The sequence below is a fragment of the Erinaceus europaeus genome, unplaced genomic scaffold (assembly GCF_950295315.1).
Source record: "Erinaceus europaeus unplaced genomic scaffold, mEriEur2.1 scaffold_616, whole genome shotgun sequence".
In the NCBI taxonomy this organism is placed as follows: Eukaryota; Metazoa; Chordata; class Mammalia; order Eulipotyphla; family Erinaceidae; genus Erinaceus; species Erinaceus europaeus.
Window position 1 is genome coordinate 19,740 of NW_026647699.1, and position 13,870 is coordinate 33,609.

General features: G+C 48.8%; 1 protein-coding gene across 3 annotated transcripts in view; it reads right to left on the bottom strand.

The window, feature by feature from the left end:
• The window catches only part of CLCN6 (chloride voltage-gated channel 6), a 29,599-nt gene extending 15,729 nt beyond the window's left edge, over positions 1 to 13,870 (bottom strand). For 2 of the 3 annotated variants that reach the window (XM_016192530.2, XM_016192532.2), the window contains exons 1-9: positions 13,621 to 13,870; positions 12,521 to 12,580; positions 9,007 to 9,072; positions 8,170 to 8,235; positions 7,346 to 7,412; positions 5,117 to 5,223; positions 3,792 to 3,918; positions 2,845 to 2,912; positions 813 to 871 (exon numbers count right to left, since the gene is read on the bottom strand). In XM_016192530.2, the coding sequence (XP_016048016.1) occupies positions 813 to 871; positions 2,845 to 2,912; positions 3,792 to 3,918; positions 5,117 to 5,223; positions 7,346 to 7,412; positions 8,170 to 8,235; positions 9,007 to 9,072; positions 12,521 to 12,580; positions 13,621 to 13,707 (707 nt within the window). In that variant the 5' untranslated portion in view covers positions 13,708 to 13,870. Of the gene's footprint in view, positions 1 to 812; positions 872 to 2,844; positions 2,913 to 3,791; positions 3,919 to 5,116; positions 5,224 to 7,345; positions 7,413 to 8,169; positions 8,236 to 9,006; positions 9,073 to 12,376; positions 12,420 to 12,520; positions 12,581 to 13,620 lie in introns of all 3 variants that reach the window. The other variant, XM_060184253.1, reaches the window with a different exon arrangement.

Genomic DNA, 13,870 nt, shown 5'->3' on the forward strand with positions numbered 1-13,870 from the left:
TGACTGCTCGTGTCACCATAAAGCAGACACAGCCAGCTGAGTCTGGCTCGTGTCACCATAAAGCAGACACGGCCAGCTGAGCCCAGCTTGTGTCACCATAAAGCAGACACGGCCAGCTGAGCCCAGCTCATGTCACCATAAAGCAGACATGGCCAGCTGAGCCCAGCTTGTGTCACCATAAAGCAGACATGGCCAGCTGAGCCCAGCTCATGTCACCATAAAGCAGACATGGCCAGCTGAGCCCAGCTTGTGTCACCATAAAGCAGACATGGCCAGCTGAGCCCAGCTCATGTCACCATAAAGCAGACACGGCCAGCTGAGCCCAGCTCATGTCACCATAAAGCAGACACGGCCAGCTGAGGCCGGCTCATGTCACCACATGTCACCATAAAGCAGACACAGCCAGCTGAGCCCTGCTCGTGTCACCCTAAAGCAGATACGGCCAGCTGAGCCCTTGTGCTCATCTTCAGAACAATTGTTCTGGAAAATGGCGAATTCTCCTTTCTTTTCTTTTTTTATTTTAAAATTTCTTTATTGGGGAATTAATGTTTTACATTCAACAGTAAATACAATAGTTTGTACATGCATAACATTCCCCAGTTTCCCATATAACAATACAACCCCCACTAGGTCCTTTGTCATCCTTCTTGGGTGAAGTCTCCTTTCTGACAGCTGGGTGTGTGTGCAGACTGCCCAGGAGGAGGTGCCATGAGCCAGGCCAGAGGCAGTGTCAGGTCTGGGTCTGAATCCCTCACCTCGACCCCCCCCCCCCACAATGCGATCTTCACCCTCCACCCCCCCCTCACCCCTACCTGTCACTTCGGAAGTAAGGGAAGTTGAATAGGGTCTTCCGTAAGGAGATGCTCTGAAACTAGAATGAGAGAAGATAGTCAGAGGGTCATGAGCACAAGGCCTTTGGAGTCCATGGCACTGAGGGGTGGGTGGGGCCCTGAGCCTGGGAAGGCGGATTATAGCAACAGGCTTCCAGAACAGCAACCTGATTAAAAAAAAAAAAATGTCTTTTCCGGGGAGTTGGGGAAACAGCACAGTGGTTATGCACCGGTCTCTCATGTCCGAGGCCCCAGAGATAGCAGGTTCAGTCCTCAGTACCGGAACAAGTCAGAGCTGAGCTGTGCTTTAGTTAAAAACAGACAAAAAAGTGCTTCTCGTCCTGCCCCCCTCGGCCCAGCTTCCAGTATCTTCAGAAACAGACTCTCAACAAGGGGGGGCAGCTAAGCAAAGGCCGGGAGGGACTGGACGCTGCTGTGGGAGACAGAGGCAGCTCTGCTCAGCTCAGGGTTGTCAGGAGTAAAGGGGCCGAAGGACGTTCAACTCCGTCACCAAGTTCTCACACTGTTAACCGAGTCCCGCACGGCCCCTCCTGCCCTTCAGCTCATTTCTGGGAGTCTGGGTCCTGCTGCCAAGGAGCTGAGACAGTAATCAAGAGAGGCCACCAGACAGACTCTGGACAAAAGACACTTCTCTTTTTTAAATTAATTAATCTTTTGCCTCCAGGTTATCATCGGAGCTCGGTGCCAGCACTACAAATTCACCACTCTTGGCAGCCATTTTTTTTCATTTTATTGAATAGGACAGAGAGAAATTGAGAGAGGAGGGGAGACAGAGGGAGAGGGAAAAAGAGAGACCTGCAGACCTGCTTTACTGCTTATGAAGTGTCCCCTGCTGCAGGTGAGGAGCTGGAGGCTGAAACCCAGATCCTTTGCTCAGGGCCTTGTACTTAGTACTATGTGAGCTTAACTAGCTGCTTAACTAGCTTAACTAGCTGCACCACTGCTGGACTCCCTCTTTTCAGAAAAGGACTGATTTACGTTCTGAGAGAGAGAGTGGGGGTGGGGTGGAGGTGGAGCACAGCTCTGGCAGGTGTGGGGACTGGCTGCAGCGTGTCGGGCACATGAATCCCAGACTCCATCCGTCAAGTCACCTCCCCCACTGCTGGCCCTCTCTGTCCTACAGAGTTGTGATTGGCATCTCACAGATGGGGTTAACTCATTCCCCTCAGGACGAGAGAGAGAGAGAGAAAGAGAGAGAGAAGAGAGGGAGAGAGAGGTGTCTACAAAGATGGTGCATAAAGAAACGACACTTCTCAAACCTGGGGCCAAGAACCTGGACTGTCCACAAAGAATAAGGACTTCAGCATCCTGAACTGGTGTCTCTGCCTCTCCAAGCCTCAGTTTCCTCATCTGACTATGAGGACAGTGACGACTAAGCCCTCAAAGTGTTTTAGTGGAAGAAGTTAAGTACAGGGATGGAGCCTGGCCCAGGCATTATGCAGCAGCAGCCTGTGATCCTGACCCACTGAGACCAGAATCAGACCTGTGCCCAGAAGCATCTCGGTCGACTCTCCAGCCCCTGGGGTCTGGCAGCACCAATGCACAACTACAGATGCTTGGCTGTAGGGCACTGGGTGATGGTGCCTGAAGAGACTTTTCCTATGAGGCTTTTCTGCTCTTAGAACTCAGCTGGACCTTGGCGAAACTTCAAGTTATCCATTATGTACTGTCCAGAAGAGACTATACGTTTTTTAAAATATATTTTTATTTAATCTTTTAATGAGAGAGACATACAAAGAGAAAGAACAGAGCCCTGCTCAGCTCAGGCTTATAGTGGTGCTGGGGACTGAACCCGGGACCCAGGTCTGAGGGCCTTTTGCAGAACCATTATGCTATCTCCCCACCTCGAGACCCTAAACCTTCCACATCAACCCAAATGAACAAGCTCTAAAGTCAAGTTCAGGTGCTCCTAACGGACTGTTCCCCAAATTCAACCAGACATCGCCCCACCCAAGAGGTCACCGCGAGAAAAAAACAGGCCCACTGGCCTTACCTGAGGAAGGCCAGCTCCCAGCACGGCTCCACTGTGGATCATGGGACCTTCCTTCCCCACAAAGAGCCCTGGGAACAGGTGAGGAGGGAGAGCAGCAGTCAGCACAGGTCTCTGGGTCTCTCTCTTTCTCTCTCTCTCTCTCGATATTATCAAACAAGAACAACGCTGTGACTTTACAAGAGAAGCAGCGAGCCAAATATCCATCAAACAAGCGTCACTTATCCATCAAACAACCGTCACTTTAAGTTTTGCTTTAAGGGGTCAGGTGGTGGCGCACCTGGTTGAGTGCTCACATTATAGAGCACAAGGACCCAGGTTTGAGCCCCTGGTCCCCACTTGCAGGGGGAAAGCTTCAGGAGTGGTGAAGCAGGGCTGCAGGTGTCTCTGCCTCTCTCCCTCTGCCTTCTCAAATTCTGTCTCCATCCACTAATAAGTAAATAAGTAATAAAAAATGGTTTTTACATTCTCACCTGGAGATGCCCTAGAGGCTGCTGTCAGTCTAACATCTATACACCTCCATGTTGCCTGCTGGCCCGTAGCACTGTTCATCTCACCTTTTACACCAAAAGTCTTCTTTCTGCTAACAGCCTGAACTCCACGAACCACCCAGATGCTCATCCCACTTCACAGCTAAATGGTGCTTGTCACCGGGTCCCAGGGGTGACTTACTAGCAGTCATTTAAAAAAACAGCCATGGACACTTCCAATGGAGGGACCGGGGACACAGAACTCTGGTGGGAGGGCTGGTATGGCATGATACCCGTTATAACTTTGTAAATCAGTATTAAGCCACGAGTAAAATTAAACCAGAAAACCCATGGCCAAAGAAAGTAGTGATCTGCTGAGGGTGTGCCGTTCGCACCCAAAGCCATGGGATTCACCCGCACGCTGCTTCCTGCGGCCGTCACCTCCTGGACCCCTGGAGGGAGAGCCCGAGCAGTCCTCACCGCCAGCCGTGCTGAACAGCACTCCAAAGACTTTGCAGAGCAGGGTCCGCAGGCGGACGACGCCAGGTACCTTCACGCCGTTGAGGTAGCACTTGATCTCAGGTATCCCCGAACCTGCTGCCACCGGCTGACGGGAGAGGGGCAAGGCGTCAGCTCACAGTGCGGCCCTGCCCTGCTGCACAGACAGAGGCCTTCCAGAGGAGAGCGGCCTTTCTGCACTAGTGCAGCAGCCTCAGCCCGCAGGATTCTGACTGAGCGGGGCAGAGGGGGGAGCTGAGGCAGCTGGTCTAATCCGTGACTTGGCGTCACCAGGGTCTGTTCCGCATGGGTGCAGGTGCACCCCCTTCTGAGATCTGCACCCCGATCATCGCAGCTGGGACAGTCCCTTGCTCACTGTCTACAAGAGAAAGGTCTACCTTTCATGGAGCTCCACTTCTGCTCGCGTGTGGTGCTTAGATGGAAGCCAGGTTCTCACACGCACAAAGTAAGTAGGTGTCTGCCACTAAGTCCTCCCCTGAGACCTGGCAGTGGGCATTTTATAAAGTGCCACCAGGCGGGGCTGAGGCACCTTCTCATCTGGGGCTTTCTCTTTACTCCCACCAAGGGCTTAATCTCTATTTTCAGAGAAATCTCCAACGAGTGAGTGGTTATATGTCCTGCAGGAATCTGCAATCTAAGTCTGACTCAGTTTACAGGAATCTACATTAGAGCCTGACTCAGTTTACAGGAATCTATACTCTAAGCCTGACTCAGTTTACAGGAATCTATGCTCTAAGCCTGACTCAGTTTACAGGAATCTACATTAGAGCCTGACTCAGTTTACAGGAATCTATGCTCTAAGCCTGACTCAGTTTACAGGAATCTATGCACTAAGCCTGACTCAGTTTACAGGAATCTATGCTCTAAGCCTGACTCAGTTTACAGGAATCTATGCTCTAAGCCTGACTCAGTTTACAGGAATCTATGCTCTAAGCCTGACTCAGTTTACAGGAATCTATGCTCTAAGCCTGACTCAGTTTATAGGAATCTATGCTCTAAGCCTGACTCAGTTTACAGGAATCTATGCTCTAAGCCTGACTCAGTTTACAGGAATCTATGCTCTAAGCCTGACTCAGTTTACAGGAATCTATGCTCTAAGCCTGACTCAGTTTACAGGAATCTATACTCTAAGCCTGACTCAGTTTACAGGAATCTATGCTCTAAGCCTGACTCAGTTTACAGGAATCTATACTCTAAGTCTGACTCAGTTTATGGATGTCCCAGACGTGGAGATGGAAAAACCAATCATCCACTTAAGAGAAAAAGGCAGCACGCACGCCACTCACCTCAACTAGGACAAGAAGGCTCGCCAAGAAGACGAGGGTCAAGTTGAAGCCCAGGAGTTCCAAGAGAGACAGGGCAAGGCATCCCTTCTGGCTGCATTCTTCCACAGCTGAAGAAACCGGGTTAAGGGCAATTGCCTGGCAGGCGGGGACATCGCTGCCATCGTAAAATGGCGCAGCCTCTCCCCTCCCGTCACACCTGTTGCTTGTGGCTCCCGGAAGGTTTGTGTTGTTGGTGAAGGGCTGGGGCCTTGTGGGCACAGAACTCCGCCACTCTTGGCTCGGCTGGCTTTTTTGTTTGCTTCAGGTAGAGACCAGGACACAAGAGCACTAGAACTTCCCCTGGTTCTACAGTGTCTCCCATTGTGCTGGGGCTTGAATTTATGACCATGCGTGCCAAGACCGGTGCCGTCCCTAGTGGCTTATCTCTCTGGTCCTGTAGATAGGTTTTTTAAATGGTCTCAATGACTTGTACACTGGAAATCATTAAAACAATTAGGAACTAATTCAAATATTACAAAATAAAAAAAAAGAACCCCAACAACCGTACTACCAGCCCAGACCTAGTTTTAAAAACATCAGCATCATGTCATGTATGCTCCTAACTAGTTTAAAATAAATAAATACAAACATTAATGTCTCGACAGCAGGGACATTTTTCTTATTCAAATGTGCTGATTCCTAGTTTTTGGATTCTGATCACTTTTTTTTTGTACTTTATTATTATTTGCCTCCAGACTTATCACTGGGCTTAGTGCCTACACTACCAATCCACTGCTCTTAGAGGGTATTTCTTCCACTTTATTGGGCAGGACAGAGAGAAACTGAGAAGGAGGGGGAGATGGAGAGGGAGAGACGCCTGCAGACCTGCTTTACCACTTGTCAAACGTCCCCCCTGCAGGTGAGGAGCCAGGGGCTCGAACTGGGATCCCTGTGCAGGTCCTTACACTTCGTACTATGTGTGCTTAACCTGCTACGTCACCACCTGGCCCCCCAATGACCTCTTAAATGCACACAGGAAATAATTGAGGCCAAGAACTTCTTTTATTTTATGCTTTGCTGAAGGTGTTTGCTTTTTGAATTAAACAAACAACCTTTCTACTTCATTTTGTACTTTCTGAAGTTTTAAGGAATAATTTTCCTGTTTTTTTTTCTGCTATTGTATAGCCTTGAAAATTTTGAGGTTTGTTTGTTTTTCTTATTTTTCTCAAAGCTCTGCTCAGCTCTGGTTTATGGTATGTGTGTGTGTGTGGGGGGGGTGTGTCTGAACCTGTTAGAACCTCAGGTGTGAGCGTCTCCTTGTATTACCATTATGCTACCTACCCCGCCTGGAAGTTCAGTTTGGCCTGACCACATTTTCATTTCACTTGGAACTAACTTCTAGTACAGAGCAGTGCCACACATTAGCACATATGTTCACGTGTGCACAGCACTGCAAAGGCAACCAGTGTCCCGTTGCCTTTCAGTCAACACTCCACTCCTTCCTCCTTCATTCCTTCCATCTTCCTTCTACAGACCACTTCCTGCCTCCCTATTGCTCTTCATTTATTTGACTGCAGGTGCTCACATGACCCCACTTCAAGTACTGCCTTATTTTTAAATTTTATTTATTCCCTTTTGTTGCCCTTGTTGTTTTATTGCTGTTGTTGCTGATGTCGTTGTTGTTGGATAGGACAGAGAGAAATGGAGAGAGGAGGGGAAGACAGAGGGGAAGAGACAGACAGACACCTGCAGACCTGCTTCACTGCCTGTGAAGCGACTCCCCTGCAGGTGGGGATGCGGGGGCTCAAACTGGGATCCTTTCGCCGGTCCTTGTGCTTTGCGCCACATGTGCTTAACCTGCTGCGCTACCACCCGACTCCCTCAAGCACTAAGCCTTAAACCACGTCAGTGCTGATGCCTAGCAGGACAACTCCTCTTGCCTGCTGTCCAGAACTGTCGTGACTTCTTTGGCCCTCTCCTCCTCCCCGCAAGCCTGGGCAGAGCGTTTTCATGGTGCACACACACCCCGCAGGCATTCTGAATTGAATGTCACAACAGTGAGCCTAGAGGCTGATCACGGAACCGGGCATCTTTGTAGCAAGGTCAAATGTGAATGCTTGTGTAGACTTCCAAGTTGAATGGCTAATAAGTGGCCCTCTGAACATCATGTCCAATGTGTGACTTGTTTCTAGACAAGAAAGCAAAGTCAGCACCAGTGGTTCCAGAATGGCACAACCATGAAAAGGATATAGGTCTGGACCACTCCAAACTTGAGCTGGGTGAAGAGGCGCACAAAGAAGTCCACAAAGAGACCCACCTGTGAGAGGAAGCACAGCATCAGACTTTTTGTGTGTGATATAGGCTCCTCGCCCTGCACAGGCCCTGCGGCCCAGGAGTGGGCTTCCTGTGATACAGGCTCCTCACCCTGCACAGGCCCTGCGGCCCAGGAGTGGGCTTCCTGTGATACAGGCTCCTCACCCTGCACAGGCCCTGCAGCCCAGGAGTGGGCTTCCTGTGACACAGGCTCCTCACCCTGCACAGGGCCTGCGGCCCAGGAGTAGGCTTCCTGTGACACAGGCTCCTCACCCTGCACAGGCCCTGCAGCCCAGGAGTGGGCTTCCTGTGATACAGGCTCCTCACCCTGCACAGGCCCTGCAGTCCAGGAGTGGGCTTCCTGTGATACAGGCTCCTCACTCTGCACAGGCCCTGCAGGCGTCCCGTCGGCTGGTGCTCTGTGCTGATGGGCTAGCTGCTCACGGTTCTCCTCCCAGACTCAGCCTTTTCCCTACGGAGTGACTCCAGCACCCTCTACACCACCTACGTGGCGGGACTGTACCACACGAGAGGATGTGGGTCCTGACCAGGGCTGGCGGTGCTTGAAAGAGGACCAGCAGGGCCTATGGCTCACCTCCACTAAGTAAGAGGAGAGAAGTGTATAAAGCCACACTAGGGTTATTAACTGGGAAAAGAGAAAGAGGTCATCTCTGCTCTGATGCCAACCTGTCTGCCAACCTGCCCTTCTCACGGCCACCCCCACTCTCTGCCCACCATGGCCCCGTGGCCTGTCTGCTCACCAGCCCAGTGCATACTCCAGTGGCAAACACCATGATCCACTTCACCGCCTCATACTTGTGGCCTCCCTGTTCGAACAGGATAAGAATGATTTAGTTTGTTGTAAGGCTATGTCAGCAAGAGAAAGGGCTATATCCCATGTGGGCAGCAAACATGGAGTCTGGAGACATCATAATGATTCTGCAAAAGACTTTCATGCCTGGGCTTCTGAGGTTCCAGGTTCAGTCTCCAGCACCACCATAAGCCAGAGATGAGCAGTGCTCTAATCTGGTCTGTGTCTGTCTGTCTCTCTCCAGCTTTATCTCTGTGTCTCATTAAAGTAAATTATATATATATATATATATATATATATATATATATATATATATATATGAGTCTGGTAAAGTGGGTGCTTTACAATGTAAGAAAGGGGGCCAGGTGGTGGTGCACCTGATTAAGTGCTCACAGTAAAGTACACAAGGACACAGGTTCAAGCCCCTGGCCCCCACCTGCAGTGGGAAAGCTTCATGAGTGGTGAAGCAGGTCTGCAGGTGTCTTTCTCCCTTCCTATCTCCCCTTCTTCTCTCAGTTTCTGTCTCTATCCAATAAGAAGTGAATTTAAAAACAGAAAGAAAAACTTAAAAAACAAAAATTACATGGGAAAGAAGCCTACTCTGAGGGGTGGGGCAGGTGCTCCGACACTGGATACTTGGGTGGCAGGAGGAAGGGCTGAGGGGTAGATGCCAGTGTCTCACAAAAGGGGTGAAGAGGCCAAGGGGCAACATGCCAGAGCATCAGAACAGGAGAAAAGAAACTATGTGAAGGCCTAGTCAGTCCCAGAAGATGGAGAAGGGCCTTACCTTCTTGTCCATGGTCTCCAGAACCTCCAGGTAAGGGTCATTGACACAGCGGTCGTAATCCAAACTCTGCAAGAGGGCGTGAGAGTTAAGAAGGCACAAACCAACAGAGTGCATGGCAAGGACCTCTCCACAGCAAGGCTCCAATATTCTTAAATGTCCCAATCAGAGAAATTTAAAGATAGTAGAGTGGGGGTAGATAGCATAATGGTTATGCAAAAAGAATCTCATGCTTGGGGCTCCAAAGTCCCAGGTTCAATTCCCTGTACCACCATCAGCTAAAGCTGCGCAGTGCTCTGGTGGGGGGAGGCGGGCGGGAGTAATGTTGACCAGCAGTCGCCTAGGACCAAAAGACAATGGAAATGGTTTTCTGTGGGGAAAGTGTTTTTAAATGGCATTTAGAAATAACTGCAACATTGGGGCAATGTTCTTTTTAATTTTTATTACTAATAGGTTGACAGTTTGACATTAATTATGCGCTAGTGGACTGACTGTGATATTATTAAAGTCAGATATTGCTACTCTGGCATGACTAAACTCCTTTTATTTCTGCTATATACATTGCTCTTTGAGTTGGGGGCAGGCAGCTAATAATTTTTTTTAATGGAATTTTCACAGGTGTCCTGCAGGGCTGCTACTTGTGGTTATTAGCAAAATGGCACCTAGGTGGGTAGGACTGAAAAACAGCTCACAGTACAATATGGAGTGTCTTACTCAGATTCCTGCAAAACTCTCAACTGTGTACAAGAAAACAAATATTTAAGAGATAGGAGAAAATATGCCAGTGGAGTTTGCATTTTTGACCCACTAAGACCCACCTCATCAGAATGACACAATAAACTGTACCAGGGTGGTCTGATCAGCTCATTTGGAAGTTCTGAGATTATCTTGTCAAGTAAATTGCAAGGACAAAAAAAGTAAATGAAGGAAAGAAAAGGAAGTACAGATTAAATGAGATTGAAAAGATGTATCAACCAACTCCAGCATGAGAACCTCCTGTAGGGCTTAACCCAAGTGAGCTACTAAAAAAGGTCCACCTGGCAGCTGGAGAGACAGTACCGCTGGTGGGTCACAAAGCTTGTGTGCTCAGGCTCCTCCAGTGAGGGGTACTCAAGTTGCGGTTTGGTTCCTTGCTCTCTCCCCTAGTCGCAATCTCAGTCTCTCTCTCTCCCCCTCTCTACCTCTTGAAACTATCTCATATGAGATACATAAGAAATATCTGAAAAATATGTACATGACAATTAAAAAATGAGAACACTATATCTGATGTAGTGGAATTGTTCATTTATCTGGTATGAAAATAACTGCGGGGGGTATATGTGTGCAGTTTACAGCTCCAGGCCTTTCTGCATTCAGATGGAGACAGACAGACACACCACAACTGTCCTTCCTCTAGGGCCAGAGCACCTCCCATGTGATGCTGGGGTTCAACCCTGGGATGTGCATAGGGGAAAGTCCATTCCCTATGCCATGACCTATCTCCTTGCCCCTGTGTCATACTTCTTTAAAAATAAAGTTCTTATCTGGAGAGATGCATTTGCATCACTAGTGGGTGACATCACATCACATGAAGAACTTCCTCCATAATAACACAGGGAGCGTGAAGGGGACAGGAGCAGAGGGAAACAAGGTTGCAGCCCGGGAGGCCCCACAGGGGCAGAATTCTGGACTGACAAACAAGATGTCGCCAAGCTTATACTTGACATCACAGGTGCCAGAGTGATATTCTAGCTCTCTTTTATGAAATAAAATAAAACTTAAAACAAAACAAAACCATCATAGGCCAGGGAGAAAGAATACCGGCTACGCAAAGAGCTTTCATGCTTGAGGTTCCCATGCCTCAGGTTCAATGTCTAGTAGCACCATAAATCAGAGCTCAGCAGAAAGAGTGATTGATAATTAGTGATACTTTGCTATAAAAAATTGAATGTATTTCAAACTAACAAAATAACAAGTTAGGGTACCCAGATGGTGGTGCACCCTGACCCCCGCCTACAGGAAAGAAGTTTCACAAGTAAGTGGTGAATCAAACCTCCCCATCCCCTCTCAATTTCTCTCTCTCTTATCAAATAATATAGAAAAGGGAGAAAAAATGGTCACCAGAAGTGATGGATTCATAGCGCCAGCCCTGGTGGCAATAAAATAAATAAATAAATAAATACATACATACATACATACCAAGGCTAGACATCTGTGTGATAAGCAGGGGGGGACTTCAACATAGTATTCTTTTTAAAAAAATTTTTATATTTATTTATTTTCCCTTTTGTTGCCATTTTTATTGTAGTTATTGATGTCTTCGTTGTTGGACAGAACAGAGAAATGGAGAGAGGAGGGGAAGACAGAAAGGGAAGAAGAAAGGAAGAAGAAAGAAAGACAGACACCTGCAGACCTGCTTTACCATCTGTGAAACGACTCCCCTGCAGGTGGGAAGCCGGGTACTCAAACTGGATCCTTACACCGGTCCTTGCGCTTTGCACCACGTGCGCTTAACCCGCTGTACTACCGCCAGCTGTTGAGTCCCTCAACACAGTATTCTGTCCATTTTTGTATTTGCTTAAAAATATTGATAAGAGGGTCTGAAGTCCCAGGTTCAATCCCACACCACCATAAGCCAGAGCTGAGCAGTGCTCTGGTGTTTCTTTCTGCAATCTCTCTCAAAAAACAAACAAACAAAAAAAAAAAACAACTCCATGCTATGCTAAAAACTTTAACAGACTAAATTTTACAGCAATAGAAATATTAAAAAGAAATCTTGTAACGTATATCATTGTCCTAAAAGACTAAAATTTTTAAGCCTATGTGACATTTTAAAAGGGGGGGGGTAAACACTTATATGATAAATTTGATTTCTAAGAAGCATTAATCCCAAGAAAGCAATTAACAAGAAAGGATGGTCCTTACTCCACAGTTGAGCATGTAGAAAAATCAGATCAAACAAATTATGCCACATAGGCCGGCAGATAGCCAACCCTGGTAAACACCTTAGCATGCTCAAGAACCTGGGTCTGAAGCCTGGCATCATGTGGGAGTACTATGGCACAAAGGTTTGTGGAGCAGTGCTGTGGTATCTCTCCACTCTATGTCCTTCCCTCTCAAATAATTAAAGAGGTGAATTGGGAGCTGTGGAATCACACATTCAGGAGGCCTTGGTGCAGTTAAAAAAAAAAAAAACCTGAAAAGTAAATTCTCCTGAAAGACACACATCAGTGGCTTTGACTGAGTTTCTTTAACTTTTAAGAGCAAACTGCTCAATAGCAATACATACAGTACCCAGGTTGAGATATGCAGATCTCATCTGGAGTTGAGGTGAGAAAAAGGCTTAGTGTACACCCCCTTTCCCAGCTGTATCTTCTCAAAAGTTATCTCTTACCAGCCTTCTCTCTGGAGTTGGTCAGAATTGCAATGCATTGGGCCTGGAGTGAATCACCAATTTTGTTACCCAAACCAGTATATATTAAAAACAAAACAAACAACCAAACAACACCACCCCAAAAAAAAAAAAAAAAAACCTCACCTCATAGTCTTTCCTTGGAAGGATCTCATCCTCCTCTTCCTGTGTTTCTCCAAGGATAGTCTAGAAAAACAGATCCACAGAAGGAACACTCTCTTAATGGCTAAAAATGAAAAGAGGCAGAAGCACTTCCTGAAATAAGTTTCTAATCAGCTGAAGCCTTTAGTACCAAGTGGCAACAAGGTGGAAGGAAGGGGGAAAAGAAAGGGGAAAAAACTTGGGGGGTAAAGGGAGATGTGGGTGAGGCCCTACAGTCACGCAGCTCGGCTCTTCATTTATTTTTCATTTCAATACATCACTGATTAATAACTGCTATGGCAGCCCGGGAGGTGACACAGCAAGTAGGGCTTTGGGCTTTTTCTAAAGTTTTTAAAAATTATTTTTATTTATTTATTGGATAGAGAGCCAGAAATTGAGAGGGAAGGGGGAGACAGAGAGGAAGAGAGACACCTGCAATAAGGATTGAACACCAGCAAAGCTTTCCCCCTGCAGGTGGGGGGCGGGGGCTCGGACCCGGGTCCTTGTGCTCTGTAGCATGTGCGCTCAACCAGGTGCGCCATCACCCAGCCCCTGGAGCTCTTCATTTCCATTGCTACATCCTCCAAATAACTAATCTAGCGTTCAGGACACCGCAAGCACGCCCACTCCCCAGTCTAAGAGAGGGGTTGGGGGGAAATCAGGCTCCATCCTCTAAAGTGCCAAATCTGTCATCAGCGGAGACCTGTCAGTTCTGAGACGCAGCCGGCCGAGTTTCCCCAGGGTGCTTTGCAGGGAAAGCTTAATGGTTAGTGACCCAGAAAGGATGTGGGGCAGGGCGAGCTTGGAAGACTGCCGCAAACTCAGCCAGAATAAAGGGTCTCGTTCTGAAAAGCCCGGCTTCCTGCACGACTCCTTTCAGACGGTAACGGAGGGACAACCGCACGGGAGGAGCCGCCCCAGAGACCCCGAGCCCCCGAGCCCCCGAGCCCCCGAGCCCCCGGGCCGCGGCGCGACCCGCCCAGCAGGTGCAGCGCCCCCGCCCACCTGCGAGCCCCGCGCCGCGCCCCGCCCCCGGCAACGCCCCCCGCAGTCCCTAGCAACCGCCTTGCGCCCCGGCTGCTCACCAGCTCCTCGGGGGTGCGGGTCTCACGCTCCCCGCAGCAGCAGCACCACCGGCAGCAGCAGCACGGAGACCCCCTGCACCCCGCCATCTTCCTCCCGCACTGCTCTTACTCGGGACCCCTCGGCCCGCCCCCTCCCATCCGAGATCCGCGCCTCACGTGACTGGCCCCGGGAGGATCACGTGAATCTCTGGAGCTTGGGAAGGCAGACCCGGAGTGGCTGCGGACCGGGTGGGGCGAGGGCTCGCGTCAC